We start from the raw sequence: 18,708 nt of genomic DNA, 5'->3' as shown, positions 1-18,708 counted from the left end.
CACATTATGCAGTATTTGTATAAGTTCTTTCGATTTTGTACTTTTGGATACATAATATGCTTTTTGCTATAACTATTTTGGTTTAAAGAGAAAAACCGCGTTTTTGAAGGAATTTCAAATCAATAAGAAAAAAGAAAAAGAAAAGAAAAGAAAATAGGTATTCATACCTACTTATATTTATTAATTTTTCAAAGTTATTATTTAATAACCACATTTATCTATGTTTAGTTTTTTTCGAACTTTCCTTCTTCTTAAATATTTTTCTATCCATAAATACATATTAGATCATGCAAAAATTTCTCTACTTATTTAACAACATTCAGTATGTATCATAGAAATGACTTCTTGCTTTGGCTTGACTTCTGGTTTTCTTCGCCAAAAACTTCGTTCGTTGCCGGTTTTGTTCAGCTTTAGCAATTTATCCCATCACCGGCACTTGCAGGGAATTTAATGTACACACACAATATAGAAGAATAAAAACCGGTTCACCACCAGCCATAATTTCGCTTTGGCTCTTCAAAACATACACGCATATGCTTTCACATATACGGTGGTAATTTTGCTCAATATCTGTGTGTGAAGCGTATCTCTATGTATCACACTCGTGTAGGGGGGCTATGTATGTAGTGTTATCATTGTGAATGTTTTGTAAATACGACGAGCACTTTGACTACGTTCAGCGAGTGTCGATTTTGAATTTCACAACAGATTCGTGGAGTAAAGCAACTTGACGTGCCGACGGTCTTTTATTCCGTGTGTTATTTAGGTGACTTGGCTAGCTTCGGTGATATTTTGTGTCATTTTCCATATAATAGCTAAAGCCAACGTTTGGTGTTTGCTCAGCAAAAACTGAGTTGTGAAATCTACAGAAAATTGTGTAGATTTAAAGGCGAATAGACGGCACTTTATTGGGTGCACGCCGCCAATAGTGCGCAAGGCTCTAGCGAAAAGCAGTGAAAGCTAAAGAAAAAATTATAAGTGTGGCATAAAGTTATAAATTGAAAAAAAAAAAGAAAAAAAGTCAAGCACAAATCGCGCATAAGTCGCAAATTTTGCAAAAGAAATAACGTAGTAAAGTTTTTCGTATTTGGTGGAATCGTCGGATTTCCGCCGATCTTATAGACATATAAACGTAGTAAAGTAAATTCGGTTGACGTAGTTCCTGCGTCTGCCGAACCGCGTTTTTTCGCGAAAACAACAACAACAACACCCACCGATTGGTTTCTGAACAGTTTATGTAAGTTTCCATTTTACCATACACCAAATAGTATCTAAGACCACATATAGTATATACCTAGGTATATTAGACCATATAAAGTATATACCTAGGTATTTACATATGTATGTACATTTATAGTATATAGTGAGTAAAAATTTACAAAAACTACTTACATATATACAGCAAAAACCCGCTTAAGTGCCGAACCCGCTAAAATATCCAACATTTTCGCGCTTAATATTCACTTCGAAAGACTTAAGTGGGTCTTTTAAGCACCCAACCTGCCTAAGAATCTCAAAAACATGGAATTTTTTGTGAGGCATTTAAGCTAGTTTTTCTGTATTGGTCAAAAAAGTGGCGAACAGCAAGCAATTGGAGGGTTAAGTTATGATAACCGAAAGTACTGTGTTCTCCAGGGTGACAGTTGGACCTTGTATGTTATATAATATAAAGAAAAAATTAATTTTTTTTATCGAAATAATATGATTTAGGGTTATGTTTAGCACATGACTACCATGAGGCTACCGTATGATAGTACTTACATACTTACATACATACACATATATCTAATAGTACTCCTATTAGTACTCGAAAGTTCTAATGAACACTCAAATCTAATGGCAAATCTAGCGTTGGTGGTTATGAAGGCTGAATTTTGTAGAAAAGCTATAAGAACATTTGGTAAACTAACGGTTATAAACTACATAGTATTAGCGTACAGAATCAATTTTCGGAAACAGTTTTAATGAAGTTAAACTATGAAAATAACTTCAGCACTTACAATCAACTTTAAGAATCAAGTAAATTATACATAAGTATGTAGATACATAAGTATGTATGTACATATGTATGTATGTAAGTATGTATTACCAGCGAGATTTTTAAGCATTTTAACCTTATAAGAAGAGTGACATCATGCCTTAAGTAGAGTCAAGCTGCACACATATGTAAATATGTATGTAAGTTAGTAACTACATACTTATGTACTTATGTACGCATGCAGTTAAGCTTAGTATCATCGTTACTTTCCAAAATAAAATATTTGGACAACAAGAGCAGCGTTGTGTTGGCACAAATCCATACATTTACTACTTACATACTTATGTATATGCCTATACTTTATGACTTACTTATAACCAAGTACCTTGGACTTAAAGTGGTGTTTTTCCACACCTTCCCGCTTGCTTCCAACCCTAGGTCAACACCTACTGTAAGTGTACGCAACTAAAACGTAAGCAAACGTTTGCTGGTCTCACCAATTTTTCTTGGAATTGCCATTACCACTTGCCATACATACACACATACATATGTACATATAATTATTTATTTGTATCTGCTCATACCATACATATGCTGCCTACACGCATGCAATGAACTTGCGCTTTACTCTTTCGATGAGTAATATCAGCAACAAATGGCCATGTCGTGCCATGCACGAACATGCACAATCTTGCTTCGATCATTGTTGTTATACAGAAAGCCAAACGAAAGCTCGACATCAACTCTTTGCCCTCCCAGGGGGCGTTGGGGGACAAGCATACATAGTATGTATGTATGTATGTATGTATGCCTGTTCGTACATAGCGAGCTTTTTCTGACGCAAATGGAGTGCTGTTTGTCGTTTGTACATTGAAACGCAAAACAAGTAAACACCTATAATTCCTGGAACTGATAAAGATATTTATTTGTCTGCTTGTAATTGAAATTTTTTACAATACCATTTTATCTAACGTACATACATATGTACATACTTATACTTATACTTATGTACATACAATGTGAGTCGAATGGTGCCTGCAATCAACACGACCCATACAAATTGCTTCGTGTCAATGCGAACACCAATAAACACTTGTACGTTTACTACTTTTGTTTGTATTGTCTGGTGTGTGTTTATTTATTTAGTTGTGTGCGTCAAAAAAGCACACACTTCAGTTTCCAGCTTTCGGCCGATTGTTGTGAAATTCATTTTTGCTGAAGCAGTGAAAACTTTTGCCAACAAACGAGTACGTTGGCCGCGCCGCCATCACCTATAACTACATTTGTATACACACACACTCATACGCACTTACTACGGTAATTAGGTGGGGATTTTTCTGCTCACTTTAGTTCGTTTTTTATTATTTTTTTTGGTAGGCTACTAATTATCTGATTGCTTTTATAAGCACGTACATATTTATATGTACAAATAATTATAGTTTATATGTATGGATGTATGCACATAAGTATGTATGTATGTATGTATGTATGTATGTTTGTATGTATGTATATATTGAAGCACGTCAGTCCACTCGCTGACAGATGTTATCAAATAGTTTAATATTTGTTCTAAGCGTTATATAAATCCCCAACTGTGCGAACTGAAGCACATGCACACAAACACACTTTCATATATACACATGTACAAATGTATGTTTGCATGTAATTATCAAAATTGAAAGTCACGACATCATCGTATTTATACAGGTACATACATATGTATGTGTGTATGTATACATGTGAATTGTATTTCAAAATAATAAATGCGCATGCAGGCGGCAATTAGTCCAACACAACAACAACATTAGTTTAGATAATTTTGATGGAAAACACGCGCTGTACTGCTGCTATCACCACGTATGCAGATATTTTCAATTTTATTGGCCTTTGTAATAATATACATATGTATGTATGTACATATGTAGATCCACTTAGATTTTTGCAAATGGCGAACGCCATTTTGTAAGCTAACGGTTTTGTGACCATGTATTAGCATATACATATGTATGTATGTATGTATATGTACATATTTAGCTATACTTACATACATATGTACATACATATGTATGTATTTTCGAAAAAATATCTATTTATGGCTTCATTAGAAGGCTAATATGACATTCAGCTATAGCCTAAATTAATATCAAAAAATATATCAAAGTAACGCAACATCACTTTCCATAAGTTTAGGGGCGAAGAAAAAACGAGTTAATAGAAACCACTAATATTGAAACAAAATTTTAGTTTTAGTTTTATATTGGTTATATCTATTTTTTATGCTACATATATGTACATACATATGTATGTATGTAATATAAGGTAGTGAATCGTAGCAATAAAACATATCAATTTCGATTTTTCCATATGCATACATACTTATGTACATATGTATGCAGGCATGTCTTCAATAGTCTTGAAAATTTTAAGTAATTTATGATTATTTCGCTCATTAACTACAACATTTTTTCACTTTTAATTAAAAAGTTGTATAACATAAGTATCATTCAAAATAAAGCATTATAAATAATCATGTTGTTATTCTCTCTTCTCTTTGCAGTCTGAAGGGAAACTACATCTAAGGCTCTATTCAGAGACCGTTTAGAGGTTCCCCTACAATTTCTTTATTTCTTTATAACAGAGAGTTAAAAGTAAGTAAACCGAGTTAAATAATAAATATTATCATAAATATTCCATATGCCATATACAAGCTTAAACGAATGCCTATTTATGAATAATTAAAGATTATACTTAAAAATGTAAAAAAAAATACTTATGAATTTGAATATTTATATTTAATAAAAAACGAAACAGTAAAAATGTTTCTGCACTTTGGAAGTCATAAACAAATACATACATTTTAAATGACACTGTACTGTTACAAATGCGTCATAAGTATCAAATACTTAAACCTAATTCCAAACTAAAAAAGATTCGTTCTAAATCTATAAACAGATCTGTTAGTTAATAAACACACGAACATGAGATGATTGCCTTCTCTGGATTGTTATCAGTATTGGCTAGAAACTGTTCATTTTTATTAACAGAAAATTCAAATTTTCATATACACACTACATTTAACAAAAAAAACATATTTCATTTTTATAAAAACAATTTAAACTCATGCATATCCTAACGTAACGTAACTTAAAATGCAAAATAACGTAATATCACTTTTCATAAGTTCACAAGTGAAGGATAAAATGTAAAAAAAAATTGTGTTGGTTACAAACTGGTTATATATTGGATATTGTTTTGGTTATACTTATGTATATTGGATATATACAGCGGAAGCTCAAAAGTTTATGATATACTTACATATAAGTATATATGTACACACTACATCTAATACGTATGATAATATTATGAAGCGAATCGTAAGCAATAAAAAACCCAACTTCGAATTTTTGATGATACGTTGTTTTGTATTTTAATTGACGATATACACTATTTAAATTTTTTACTATATATTATTAATACGTGGATAAAAAATATAATAAAAATTGAAGCAGACTTTATTAACAATTATTATATATTAGGAGACTGAAAAATATGGAGACTGTTTGAAATTTAGCTCTCCCGACCAATGGAGATTATTTCTTTAACTAACGGAAAATGAAGTTTTGAAACCTGGTTAATAATAATAACCTCGATAATGAATATAAAAAGTATATATTTAAATTATTGTATGTTGATTTTCTATATATAGTGTAAAGCGCTTTTTGTTAAAAAAAAATAACTCAAAAGTACTCAAATTTTTCTTGAAATTTAAAATTTATGTTTTCTTTCTGGAAACTCGTATTTGGGGACTTTAAACTTTGAAATTTATATGTCAATTCTAAAAATTAAAAAAAAAGAAATCTACTTATATGCAATTGAACTTCCTTAACTCGCATCACCATAATAAAGAACTATTTCGAGTTAGAGAGACTTCGAGTTATGGAAGAAAATTTGGAAGAAAGTTGACTTTTATTGCCAAGTCAAGGGTTCAAGTTATGGAAGTTCAAATTAATTTTCATTTGAGTGTCTTAACACACTTCATTATTTACGAAAAATATTAATATCTATGCCTTCAATGCAGTCATTTATAATGTTATCAAACAACTTGTTGCTGTTCCTAAAAAAATTTTGAACAAAATAATTATTTTATACAAAAGTATTGCATTTTTTCTTCAAATATAAAATAAATGTTTTGTTTCAAGAAAAGCCTTTCTTAAAGACTTTTAATTATGATAATCTGATATAAAATAAATAATAAAACATAGTAAAATAAAAATCTAAAAATTAAAGAAAATATATATATGTATTTCTATTAAATAAAACCCTTTTATGAAAAATAGTAGTATATATGTATGCTTTTAAAGTAATTTTTTATACCGTTAGCCAACATTTTGTTGAAAAGAGCGCTTTTCCTAAAAATTGATATGACCGTACATACATAAAACAGAAACCAAAAAAAAATTTTTGGTATCGTAAAGCTTGAAAAATTTTAGTTAGTCCGAATTTTAAGTATTTTTGAAAAAAATTTACAACAAAAATATGTATTTTTATAATGACTATCATTATAATATCCGACAAATTCTGCTTTATTTATTTTACATATCCATGTATATATGTATTACAGCTGTATATAGTATACACATACTCACACCAGTCCCTTTGTTCCATACTTCATCGTATGCCATGTTCATCGTATGGAATGAATATGTTTATGAAACATTATGTTTTGTTTTACTCTGTTCGCATTTTCGAATTTTTATTAATACTATTTTTCTCTTTTATCTATTTTTCTTCCACATCGAATTTGCGTTCGCTCCACTCATATGAAATATAATAAAAACTCTCTGTCGAAACTTGGTGTTAATTTGCGCACACAAAAACAAAAAAAAAAAACAAAAAACTGAATCCCAACGATACAATTTATGCACATGGATAATCCACTGATGAATGAAATTTTTTTTAAATGAAAAATTTGAAAACTAAAAAATCTAATTGAAAATTTGTTGCCGATCTTTGTTGTTGCTACTATTATTATAACCTCAACGAAAAAAAAAAATAAATAGCCCTGTTCAAAATGGCATCATTCAACGCCGCCCAGTCTAGCCAAACACGGCCCACAAGCGAATCCAACAACAACAACTGCAACAACCAGAAGAACATTTGTACTACCGAGGACAACAACCAGAGCAACGGCATTACCAAGCAGGATTACGAATACGTCAAATTCAAACAAGATAATATTGATCCGGGAGCAACAACAACAACAACAACAACAGCAACAACCAACATTAGTGCAAACGAATTTGTGTTCCCTGAACGAGACAGAGGATCACCAAACCATAGCGATACAATTGAAGCCATCGCAAAGATTATTGGTGATAACTTCAGCGCCCACTACTGGCCAAACGAAAATCTATCAAGTTCGCAAGCAAACGCCACAGTTGCAACAGTCGCAACTGTCGCCACAAACGCAACAGCAAAGACAAAGGAAGAGTATAAGCTTACAACAGCTGCAAAGAGCACGCTTAATAGCAAAGCAAAACAGAATAGCATCGGCGAGTGCCTCAGCAATCAGGGTACCCTTTTTACCAGGCTCGCCATCAACGCTGCCTATACTGAAACAGAGTTCGCCAATAAGGAAAAACTCAAACTTGCTGGCCTCAACGTCCCCGACATTGATAGGAGATCCAATAGCAAGCAATCCAAATACGATTACGCAATTAACGCAAACGCAAAGGCAAACGCCAGCGGTGAATACGTTGACCGACACCGTCTACTATACGACTGTGTTGGATTCAACCAATCTGACCCAGGTTCAGGAGCAAAACAAGAATTCGGAGATAATATTGACACACTCCGACAATATTATAGACAATTATACGAATTTGTGTGCGTCGTCACAGCAACAGCAACAACAGCAACAATCGTCGCATTCATCTGTGCAATTTACGCAAACGCAAACGCAACCACCAAGAACACTGGCCGCCATGGCTGGGATTCAGTTGACAGGTGCCGACGAGCACATGTCGCCCGCGTTCATGAGTGGAGCAACGCCTACTGCTACAGTTGAAGAGATAAATGTTCCGGTATTCATAGATGGTGAGTACTGTGTTTGTGTGATGTTTATGACGATGTTAACCGTGTACGCATACCGATATGAACCGTTGCAAGTGCAAATCAAAAGTATACATATACATACATTTTTTATATGCAAAAAGCAAATGAGTAATCATTTTACCTAGAAACATGCTAACTGGTATTTTCGTAAAAATAAAAACAACCATAACATACATATATACTCATATGTAAATACCATGTGTCAGTGTGTAGGTATGTAATGACTCGCCCGGTTCAGTGGCATGGTTGGTGGCCAAAACGTCTGTGCCCAGCCGAGCTGGCGCTGCGGCGTTGACTTCACCGACCCATATGCCGATTTAGGTGGTACGCGATGTTAGAGCACAGTGCAATGACCCAGGAAGAAAACCTTGGAACAGTGTCGGCGCAAGAGAAGTAAGTGCGGAGGCGCAGAGAAGAGCAGTACGACACCGACTACAAGTTGGTTGTTGTCTAATTAGCAGAAATTTGTTTTTTTTATTAATTTTATCATAATTATTATTATATACATATTTTTTGCGCCATTAGAATTGTATGCAAATCTTTACATACATATATGTACATACATATGTATGTACTTACTAATCATCGAAGTGTGATTTATATGTACTTATGTATGTTCCAAAAAAAATATTTAAAAAATCACTTTTCCAAAAAATGTTTAGCGACGTTTTCTCAATGTCTGGGTAGCAGCCATCTGTCAGTTAAGTTCTGGTTAACTTAACCAAGACTCCATTTTCAGTTAAGAACATTTTTTTTAACCAGAATTTAACTGACAACTGACATTGATAAAACGGCCCTTAGTGGTCTGTTGGTAATATTTATCTCGAATAAATATTATTGGAAGGACATACATACATGACTATAAAGAGGAACTAATTTAAAAAAATGCTCTTCTTTGTCGGTGTTTTTTCGATCAAAATAAGGTATATTAAATTAGCTTATCCAGCAATTATACTTGTAACTTAAATCTTGTTAAACAACCACTTTAAAGTATGAGTTTATACTTTTGGGTATTGGTTGCCATTGGTGGTCTAATGATGCCCCAAGGAAGACCCCCTGTGGTCCAGCGCTCATGTGCATGTCGTTTCAAATAACCAAAATTAAAAAGTAAAATCAAAAGATCTTCCATTTTAATATTTTAGACGCAAAAAAGGTACTCGAAAATTTCGATTAATGTCAAAAATCTACGACAATTTCAAGTTTTAGAGTTTATTTCTTCAGTTTGTGGGGAAAACAATACAAATATTAGGAAATAAACTTTCATGTCAACAAACAACAACAAAATAACACTGCGTAGTTAGTGAAAATACCTTGTTTTTGCAAAAAAAAAAAGGGAAATTCAAGTTCAAGTAAAAACTGGGAGTGCTTGGCTGGGATGTTTTAATGCACCCACCATATAGCCCTAACCTCCCACCTTCGGACTACCATTTGTTTCGGTCAATGCAGAACTTTCTTAATGGAGTAAAGTTGGTTTTGCTTGAGAAGGCTGTGAAAATTACTTGTCGCAGTTTTTCGCCGAGAAACCAAAAAAGTTTTACACTGATGGAATAATGTCTCTAGCGGAAAAATGGCAAAAGTAGCCGACCAAAATGATACATATGTATGTATGTATGTATTTTGTTCATTAAAGTTGGTTATAAATATACACACATACATATGTATGTATGTATGCACAAAAAAAATAAATTGAAGTTATATGAGAAATACGAAAAGACTTTTTCGACTACCCAATATGTTATCTTATATGTACATATGTGTATATATTAATTTTTAAAGTAAATACTGTAAATATGCATACAAACAAACATACATACATATGTATGTACATGTAAGTATGTACATAAAAAGCGACGAATGGCTCGGCAAGTTTTTAGTTTATCTATTTGGTACTTTATATAATCTAATACATACATAAACATATTTAAAAAGCCAAATCTACACACATCTGTATGTAATTGTGGATTTCAATCTAATGTTTTAGTGACAATGATCACGTTCTCCATCACTTCACCACTCTATTTCGCGCTCCACCTGTTTAATCGATTTTAGTCACATGTGCAACAGATGACTCATGGCCTTTGTCTATCGTGCACCGATGGACCAATTAAAAGTACACAAAAACTGTCTACAGTAGGCACAAACGCGCATTTGTGTGCATATCCTATCATATAAGTATGTATCTACTCTTCTTCGTACAGACTTACATATGTACATATGTATCTACTTGCATGCCTATATTTGTATATTGGTTATTTTCAATACTGCACCTGCAATCAGCTAAAATATTGTCAGTCAACTGCTTAAAAATAGATTACATTTTGTTTGCATAATAACCGTCTCACTCGTTACGAGTGTTATGACGTGTCGTATACGTATTTACACGAAGCTCATACGCCTAGTAGAGCGGCATATCAACGAAAATTTTTGTAGGCACATGTATGTAAGTACGTATGTACATACATACATACATGCACAAACAAACTAAAATATGTACATATGTACATACATACATATGTGCGCAAATTATTAAAAATATAAATTAATATACATACAAACATATATTCATACAAACTAAAGTTTACTATTTACTACAAAAATGACTTTGGCAAAATTTCTACAAAACTAAAGTACTGAAAAGAAACTAATTCATAAAAATTAATTTTTTATCGAAATTTCAAGTACTTCCATAAATACATAAATATAATTCCCTACATACATAAATATTTCAAGTATTAACATACATATATACAACAAATATTTTCTAACACATGTATGTAAGTACTTCACGTATTTACTAGTATTCACTCATATTAAGTTAAAAAAAGCCGCAATAATTCTTACAATGACAATGAAATCGAATCTAACCTCAAAATTTTGCAAATCCCTTCTTGTGAAATTCACTTACCCTTTAAACACCTTCGCTCCCGTTTCACCTCAACACATGTTCATGCTCTGCTCTCGTTTTTGGATAACAAAAATACAAGCCGAAAGACGAGCTGTTGGTAATCGCCTTCATTCACGCATACCTATGTATAAAAAAATATACTTCTCTTTCGTATGTGCGTGTTTACTTCCCCATTTAGGGAGACCATGAGTGCTTTCAACTCTTAATTAATTACATTTGTATATATGTATGTATGTAGTTATTGTCTTTGTCTTTTGATATGTTAACATGAAGTGAGTCCAGACCATGATCAGCTAAGAGTTATTGCTGTTTCACACTAACAACTAAGAATGTAGGTCAGTAAAAACGGAAGAGAACTACAACCGAAAGAGCCAAGTATAGCCCCAATAACGTTAACAGACTACCCCAACTCTAAAGTTTACTGAGTATTTTTTGTTTGCTAGACTTTTTTACTTGACTTTTGTTTAAATTTTGTTTTTGATATCTAAAAATTGTATTTAAAACCAGTCCGATTTCTTAGAATTTTAAAGTAGACGGCAGATGAAAAATCTAACGGATTTAAAAATATCTAATCTATATTTAAATACATGTATGTATGTATGTACGTATGTACATGCATATTTATGTACACCATTTTATATTTTCCAAGAATTGCCCCTCGAAAAATTCGCCTTTTTTCCGCAAACCGCCATTTTGTAGTAAACACTTGTGTACTCGCAAAATGCATTAAGAACAAGATGGCTTAAACGGATGCTAATTTTCCGCCATTTTATGTGCCCACAGAAACACATATTTTGCAACTCAAAACTTAGGCAGCGAGGATGAGCATCTTAATACATACATACATACATATATAATATTTATGTGCAAACGTTCATATATTTTATATAAAATGTAACACAACATCATCAAGAAAATTGTTCGCATTATTTTTAAAAGTCCCACGTTTGTATTATTCATACACACACAAAATTCTTTCATAGATATTTCATAACTAACGCCGATCAATAGACACAAATATTGCCCCTGATAAAAATGCAACAGATAGCTGTGAGCCAAAATTACGCTTCCCCAACTGCCTACCCCTTTCCGAGTGCTGTTAGCAGCATTGATTTCTCACCACGCTGTTAAGCACGTCACATTTGCTATTTCCTATACACCTCTGCGTACATCTTTTTCACGCCTATTGACAACAATTAGCAATACAATTTAGAAAGGGATGTGAAAAGTAGCTTAACATAATACAACATAACAGTAATTCACTCATAATTTGTGTCCCCTCCAATTGCTGACAATGTCAACAGCTGATAGCGCGGCAAAGAGGCACGACCATTGAACTAAAAACGCAAACAAGCACATAAGTCAATATGTAAATATGTAGGTGTATGTGGATGTTTGCTTGAAAAATCTATTCAAGATCACCACCTGATATTGTACCCACTCGCTCTAAAACACCTCCGTGTTGTTGAAAGGGGCACGAGCAGTGACAGCTATACCAACAACAGCCCCATTTCTCTCGCTCTCTCTCTCTGTCTCTATTTCTCTTAATCTTGCATTCACTATACATTTGGAGCTCTCCCCTTTAAAATTTGCGCGCGCCGGCATGCATTTGTATTGGTAGACCAGCACCATAGCCACGAACGTGTTCATTCTTGTTCGCACGTGAACGATTTCTCCTTACCACTGCTCTGCCAGTCAGCCACTCAGCTTATCGTTGACGTGCACGAATGCCATATATTTGTTTACGATGCTTCACTTGCTGTTCAAAGTTATTTCAACAGCCAAGGAAGTAACATCGTTTGCAGCGGCACACAGCTCAAGGTATTTACACATTCAAATATATTTTGAAATTGGCTGCAACGGGTTACAATATAATAAAATGCAACATTGAAAACATACATAATTTTTATGTATGGTATGTAAAAACATTTTTACATACATACATATGTATGTACATATATTTATATTGTGGCTGGTTGATTCTAAGTTTGACTTATTTTTGTTTTACAGCATGACTTGTGATTTTTTGTGCGTCCGAAATGTTAAATACAAAACAAACATTTGATGTTCAAATGTACAAACATACACACACATACAATAATGTGTGCAGTCTGTTCATGCCTAAATTTTTTTCATATTCTATTAGGTTAGAAATGTTTTTTTTTAGTTCGAAAAGTTTAGAACTTAAAGAAAAAAACTTATAATGCCCCTGATCTGCGTCTTTAGGTTATTTTTTCAGTTAGCCGACATTTCTGACCCTTTCCAATTAATAGAAAAATATTTTAAAGAAATATTTGAAAAATTTCCAAATTGGATTATTTGACAACGAAAGCTACAAAGCAAAATTTAAACATTTTGATTTTTGTGTTTTATGTTACAAGTGACTCAAATTTTTTTTCTTACGTGCATACCATGTACATAACACATTTATTTATTTACATACATACTATGTACATATGTATGCATGTATGGCTTTTGTCTATAAATCAAAAAGAAGATGTTTGTTTCTTTTAAAGAAAGGCTCAAACTAATGCGTTGGATGTAATTAATGTATGTATGTATTTGAAGTTAGATAATATGCAAGCACATAAGTATGTATGTATGTATGTACATTTGCACATACATATGTATGTTTATGCGCAATATAAGTATGTATATTTATATACATACATACATACATACATACTTATACATACATACATATATGCGTGATATTTGATGTTTCCTACCGGTAAATCGCATGCAATATTTTCAAATAAACCATTTTCCGATACTATTTCGAATATAAATATATACATACATATGTATTTATTTACTTACATATGTACATATATAACTTTGTTTGCATATTTAAATACATGTAGCACATTAGTTACATACTTATATGTACATAAATACATATGTATGTACATACATACATATGTATGTACTTATGTATGTGCATGTAAGCCACGTAAGTTTTACTTCCCCCAAAGGCCAAACATTATCCAAAGCCATCAGCTGTTGCGCACCTTTTCGCAAACATTTTTACTCCGCATGTTTAAAATCAAAACAAAACATGTTTTAACGTGCTCAACGCACAAACAAGCAATTTTTACACGCACACGTTAACACAAGTCAATTATTCTGGAACAATTTCTGTGTTATGAATGAATTTTCCTAGCAAGAGGCTGGTGGCGATGACTCACGTTTGTACGTGTGCCAGAGAAAGCCCTGAGAACTAGCAGTGTTATTTGCAAAAATTTTGAGAGAGCAACAGCGAAATTGCGTTGAAAAGAGTGTAATAATTAAGAGCAGAAAGAGCAAATCCAAGTGACAATGGCAAGCATGTGCCAAAATGTGCTACACATATTTACCTGTGCATTTGTATATTTTGAAGTGCACGGTCAATAATTTTGCAGTTAAAAACACTTTGTTTTATTACATATGAACCTTTTAAGTTTTTTTTTTACTAAAAAAAAATTTAATTCGATTTTACCAAAAATCAGCACGAAAATCTTAAATAATTATTTTTCGCTTCAACAAGTTGCATTTTGTTGCTGTCAATTTCACAACAAAAGTCTACATCTATGTGTGCGTAGGAGAGTTGCATTGCAAAAACTGCACTCTCCGCAATAAGAAAGAGCGACCTTGTATAAGAGAGTGATAACAAGAGCATGTATTTGCCGGTTATTTTTTATGCATGTATGTATGTATGCGTTCTCTGCAAGTTACGATCGAACACCCACAAATGACTTTGCTGCCCATTGCCTAGCCAGAGAATGTACTTTTAAGTTCTCTGGCCTAGCGTGCCATACTCTTCTATTGAACGGATTGTAATTGAATTTCTTATAAAGGTGCGCTTAAAATTATGCTGCAATTTTTCTGAATTACTTGTGTGATTTAAAAATCTTTAATTATGTTTGAAAAGAAAAATAATTTAGAAAAATATTTATTCTAAAATTAAAAAAAACTGTTTTTTAATACTTGGCGATAAATTTTCTTGTCTAATCAAATGTGTGTGCGTGTTCTCCAAACAAGCCAGCATTGAAAAATTACAATTTAACTACAAATTTGTAACAAAAAATATATGGTTATAAATAAAATAATTTAATTTGAGAAAGTGACCAATTTAATTCAAGAACTAACCAAAGAGTCAAATGCAAATAGTGGAGCAATAATTTTTTCATTAACCTACCTCGAACATTAAACATCAGAATTGAATTATTCGTAAAAAAAAAATTATTTTTAATAAAATAATTGCTTTAAAAAAGTGAGCTGAATAAAAAGTCAAATGTAAATATGTATATTTGCGCTTTTGCTTCATCTACTTCTAACATTAATCTAATTTAGGAACAGAAAACTATTTTTTGTTATTTAGGAATTTGAAAAATAGATAGCTACGTGGCAAACGCAAGCTGGAATCAGTACCTTGGCTTACGAGAGGATTATAGTTTCTTGTGCGCAATTTCAAAAATATATATTTTTTTAATTTCGAACTTGGTTTTCTTAAAGCAACAATGCACCTAAATAAACTACGTACCTAAAAGGTACATAAGTACATAAATATGTATATACTTGTATTATACATTTAAATGTATATTTGTGTATATACACATACATATGTATATATGTACATATGTATATGTGGTCCATTTTCACAGAATTAAAGATTTTATTATTTTTTTTATTTATACATACATATGTAATGTTTCAATATTATACAGGATTTTGCTATATACATATGTACATCGGTCAGTCGGTTGTCATGTCAGTGTGTGCGTACACAAAATAATAAAATAATGTAAATAAATATTGGCTGCAAATATTATCTATAACTAACGCTTAAATTATCTCCCATAAAATTTATATAGAATATCTACAGCAGCCAGCGGCTACGCATACTGAAGCAGCAACCAATATCAACAACTACAGCCAAATCAGCAGCAATAGCAGCAACAGCAGCAGCAGCAGCAATATTTGCCATAGCATCAGTAGCGGCAACGGCAGCAACGCCAACAACAATATCATAAACGGCAACGGATTTGTAGATTTTGAATTTGACATTGATATGTTTCTGGACGGCAGTGACGCAGAAACTTATAACAACAACCACAGCAACAATAACAACAAAAATAACAACTCTAGTACCACCAGCATGAGTAACAATACTTTGAACAACAACGGCATCGACATGGCCGACATCGATGACACCTTTTTAAGCTGCATTAATAATACAAACAACAACAACTATATTATTAATAATAATAGCAACGCCAATAATAATCAGTGGCAACAACCCATTAACATTAAATATGAGAATTCCGAAAATTTATCAGAATTCGATTTGAGCAATGATCTCTTACTGAGCACGGATATTTCGACAGCTATCGATGATTTTATGCCAGAGTTTTTCGAATGCAGTGAGCAGGCGATCAATATCAATGGTTTGGATTTCGGCAATCTGTTGAACAATTCACAGGATCCAATGTTGCCTTGCACCAGCAGCACACCGAGCAACAGCCAACAATTGTCCGTCAATCGTTTGGAGCCCATAGTTCCGAAAATCGAGGAACACGACGAAGTACCATGTGACGATGATAACATGCTCGTAGAAATAGAGGATATGGATATAGCAACACCAATCATAATACCGTCATTATCATCACTGCCATCAAATAGTAGTCGTATGCAACAAAAGCGTTTAAAATTGCATCTACCATCTGCGCATATAGCAGATCCACTCTCAACACCTACCGTACTCGGTGGTATTGTGGATCTACAGGTACGTTCGTTGTTATTATCTACTTTTCGTTTTTTTTTTTGTATAATATGTTCGTGTTTCATTTGGTTTCCTTGTTCAATACGAACACCGATCGACTGACTTGAGAGTTTTCAGCTTGCCATTACGGATTGCGTCATGCTTTTCGCTTAGTGACCGTGTCATATTGGCTAACTCGGTTAGTAGCTTGCGATTGCTTACTGTGCGCAGAAGATTAATTTCACAATAGGCGTTCACGAGTGCATTACTTAGCAACTTCTTTTTATTATAATTCGGAATCTCATTTATTAAATGTAATATGGTATATTAGATTTTTTTACTTTTAATATTTGATAATATTTTTTTTTTAGTTTTATTAAGGGGCACATTTTTTTTTTAATTTCGAAATTTTTTTTTTTAATTTTATTAATTGTTAATAACTTTTTTTTTTAACTTTAATAATTGTTAACAATTTCTTTTTTTAATTTTAATAGTGGTTACATTTTTTTTAATTGTATTAATTGTTTAATTTTTTTTAAGAATAATTTTTTATTTATAATTTGAACATTGTTAAATATTTTCATTTTATTAATTTACATTTTGTATTTCTCTTTACTTGCAGGTCGAACAAATGGCTATTGGTTCTACAAATTACGGTGAAACTACCATCGATGACATTGTAGAAGTCTTACAAGATCCCAGCAGCCATCCGCTCATATACAATGAAGAAGATTTGCCACCAACGCCGCGCAGTTACACCTCCACATCAACATATACCAATGAATATATGCCCAGCTCACCATCACCATCCAACATTTCATCCAATCAGCAGATGAACAGCAACAAAAAGAAACGCGGGCGTCCTGCTAAAGACCGCAGCGATCAACCAGATCCCTCAAAATTGTTGAAAATGTCCGAGGCTGAACGTAAGAAGCTGATGGATCGTGCCAAGAATAATGAAGCGAGTCGTGTATCGCGCCGAAAGAACAAATTGCGCGAGGAGAGGGAAATACGACTGGAAAACGAACTGCTTGAGGCAAATAATCTGAGGCAGGCAGAGCTGATGAAACTCAATAAGATCAAGGATAAGCTGAAACGCGCTCTGAAGCGTGGACTGTCCAACACTAGACCACGTAGCTTCAATTAATCATCAAACGAGATCTATACATTTATTACATTTGTTAATTGTTAATTGTTTAAAATTTTAAGCAGCGAATTATAGTATACCTGTATTAAGTATAAGTATATTAAGGTGTCATTCTTTAGTTGTTCCAATTGTAAACAATTGCATGTGTGGAAAATACTCCACGTTTAATGTTGTTTGAAGAGATATGATAAAAACAAGTGGAGATTTATATTTTGTAATCAATTAAATATATATTATTTTAAATTCTTACAATACATATACATATATATTTTTAAGTTTATATGGAAAAAATGATTATCTTAAACATAGTTTACAAAGAATACATATACACAAAGTAGTTTTAAATAAATGGAATAAAAAATAGATCGCAAGATCATGAAACCAACAAAAGACGAAATATTTTTATTGCGCGCGGGAAACATTGTGAGTAATTTAAAAAAAAAAACTTTCAACGCATTTAATATTTATATATTAATGGCATTATATAGATTTCAATTCGACTTGACGGTGTTAAGCAAAAGCGAAGAGTTAAATAAAACTCTTCTTATGTTTGCAACAACAACACCTAGCGATAAGCATGGAAAGCGTAAACATTCTAAATGAAATTTATTTTAAATAATTAAAATCATTAATTTTTTGTAGCAAAAAATTAATTAAAAATCTCGGCAGTTTTTTAACCCGTAAAACAAAAACGTTGAAAATAGTTTTAAAAAGAACGAAACGAGTAGAACATAAATTAACATTGTTTTTATATCCATTAACGAAAAAATACATAAACATGCATACAATTGAGTATATTACACGATTTTAGAAAATATTTATAC

The 18,708-nt window shown here is 32.4% G+C and overlaps 1 protein-coding gene across 1 annotated transcript; it reads left to right on the top strand.

Annotated features, from left to right (window-relative positions):
- Positions 1–708: 708 nt before the first annotated feature.
- LOC120770645 (bromodomain-containing protein DDB_G0270170) lies at positions 709–18,274 on the top strand. The gene is made up of 5 exons (XM_040098244.1): positions 709–1,237; positions 4,536–4,626; positions 7,039–8,074; positions 15,851–16,761; positions 17,360–18,274. The coding sequence occupies exons 3-5, from the start codon at positions 7,963–7,965 to the stop codon at positions 17,882–17,884; spliced, it is 1,548 nt and encodes a 515-aa protein (XP_039954178.1). The 5' UTR covers positions 709–1,237; positions 4,536–4,626; positions 7,039–7,962; the 3' UTR covers positions 17,885–18,274.
- Positions 18,275–18,708: the final 434 nt, after the last annotated feature.

Source organism: Bactrocera tryoni, chromosome 1 (genome assembly GCF_016617805.1).
Source record: "Bactrocera tryoni isolate S06 chromosome 1, CSIRO_BtryS06_freeze2, whole genome shotgun sequence".
NCBI lineage: Eukaryota > Metazoa > Arthropoda > Insecta > Diptera > Tephritidae > Bactrocera > Bactrocera tryoni.
Note: the sequence above shows the minus strand (reverse complement) of the source record. Positions and strands in the feature narration are given on the sequence as shown.

What these genes read in the sequence shown, in the direction of transcription:
- LOC120770645 (XM_040098244.1), top strand. Translation starts at nt 7,963, where the DNA reads ATGGCTGGGATTCAGTTGACAGGTGCCGACGAGCACATGTCGCCCGCG. An exon ending in TGTTCCGGTATTCATAGATG is followed by an intron (nt 8,075 to 15,850) that starts GTGAGTACTGTG and finishes AAATTTATATAG; the next exon opens with AATATCTACAGCAGCCAGCG. An exon ending in GTGGTATTGTGGATCTACAG is followed by an intron (nt 16,762 to 17,359) that starts GTACGTTCGTTG and finishes CTTTACTTGCAG; the next exon opens with GTCGAACAAATGGCTATTGG.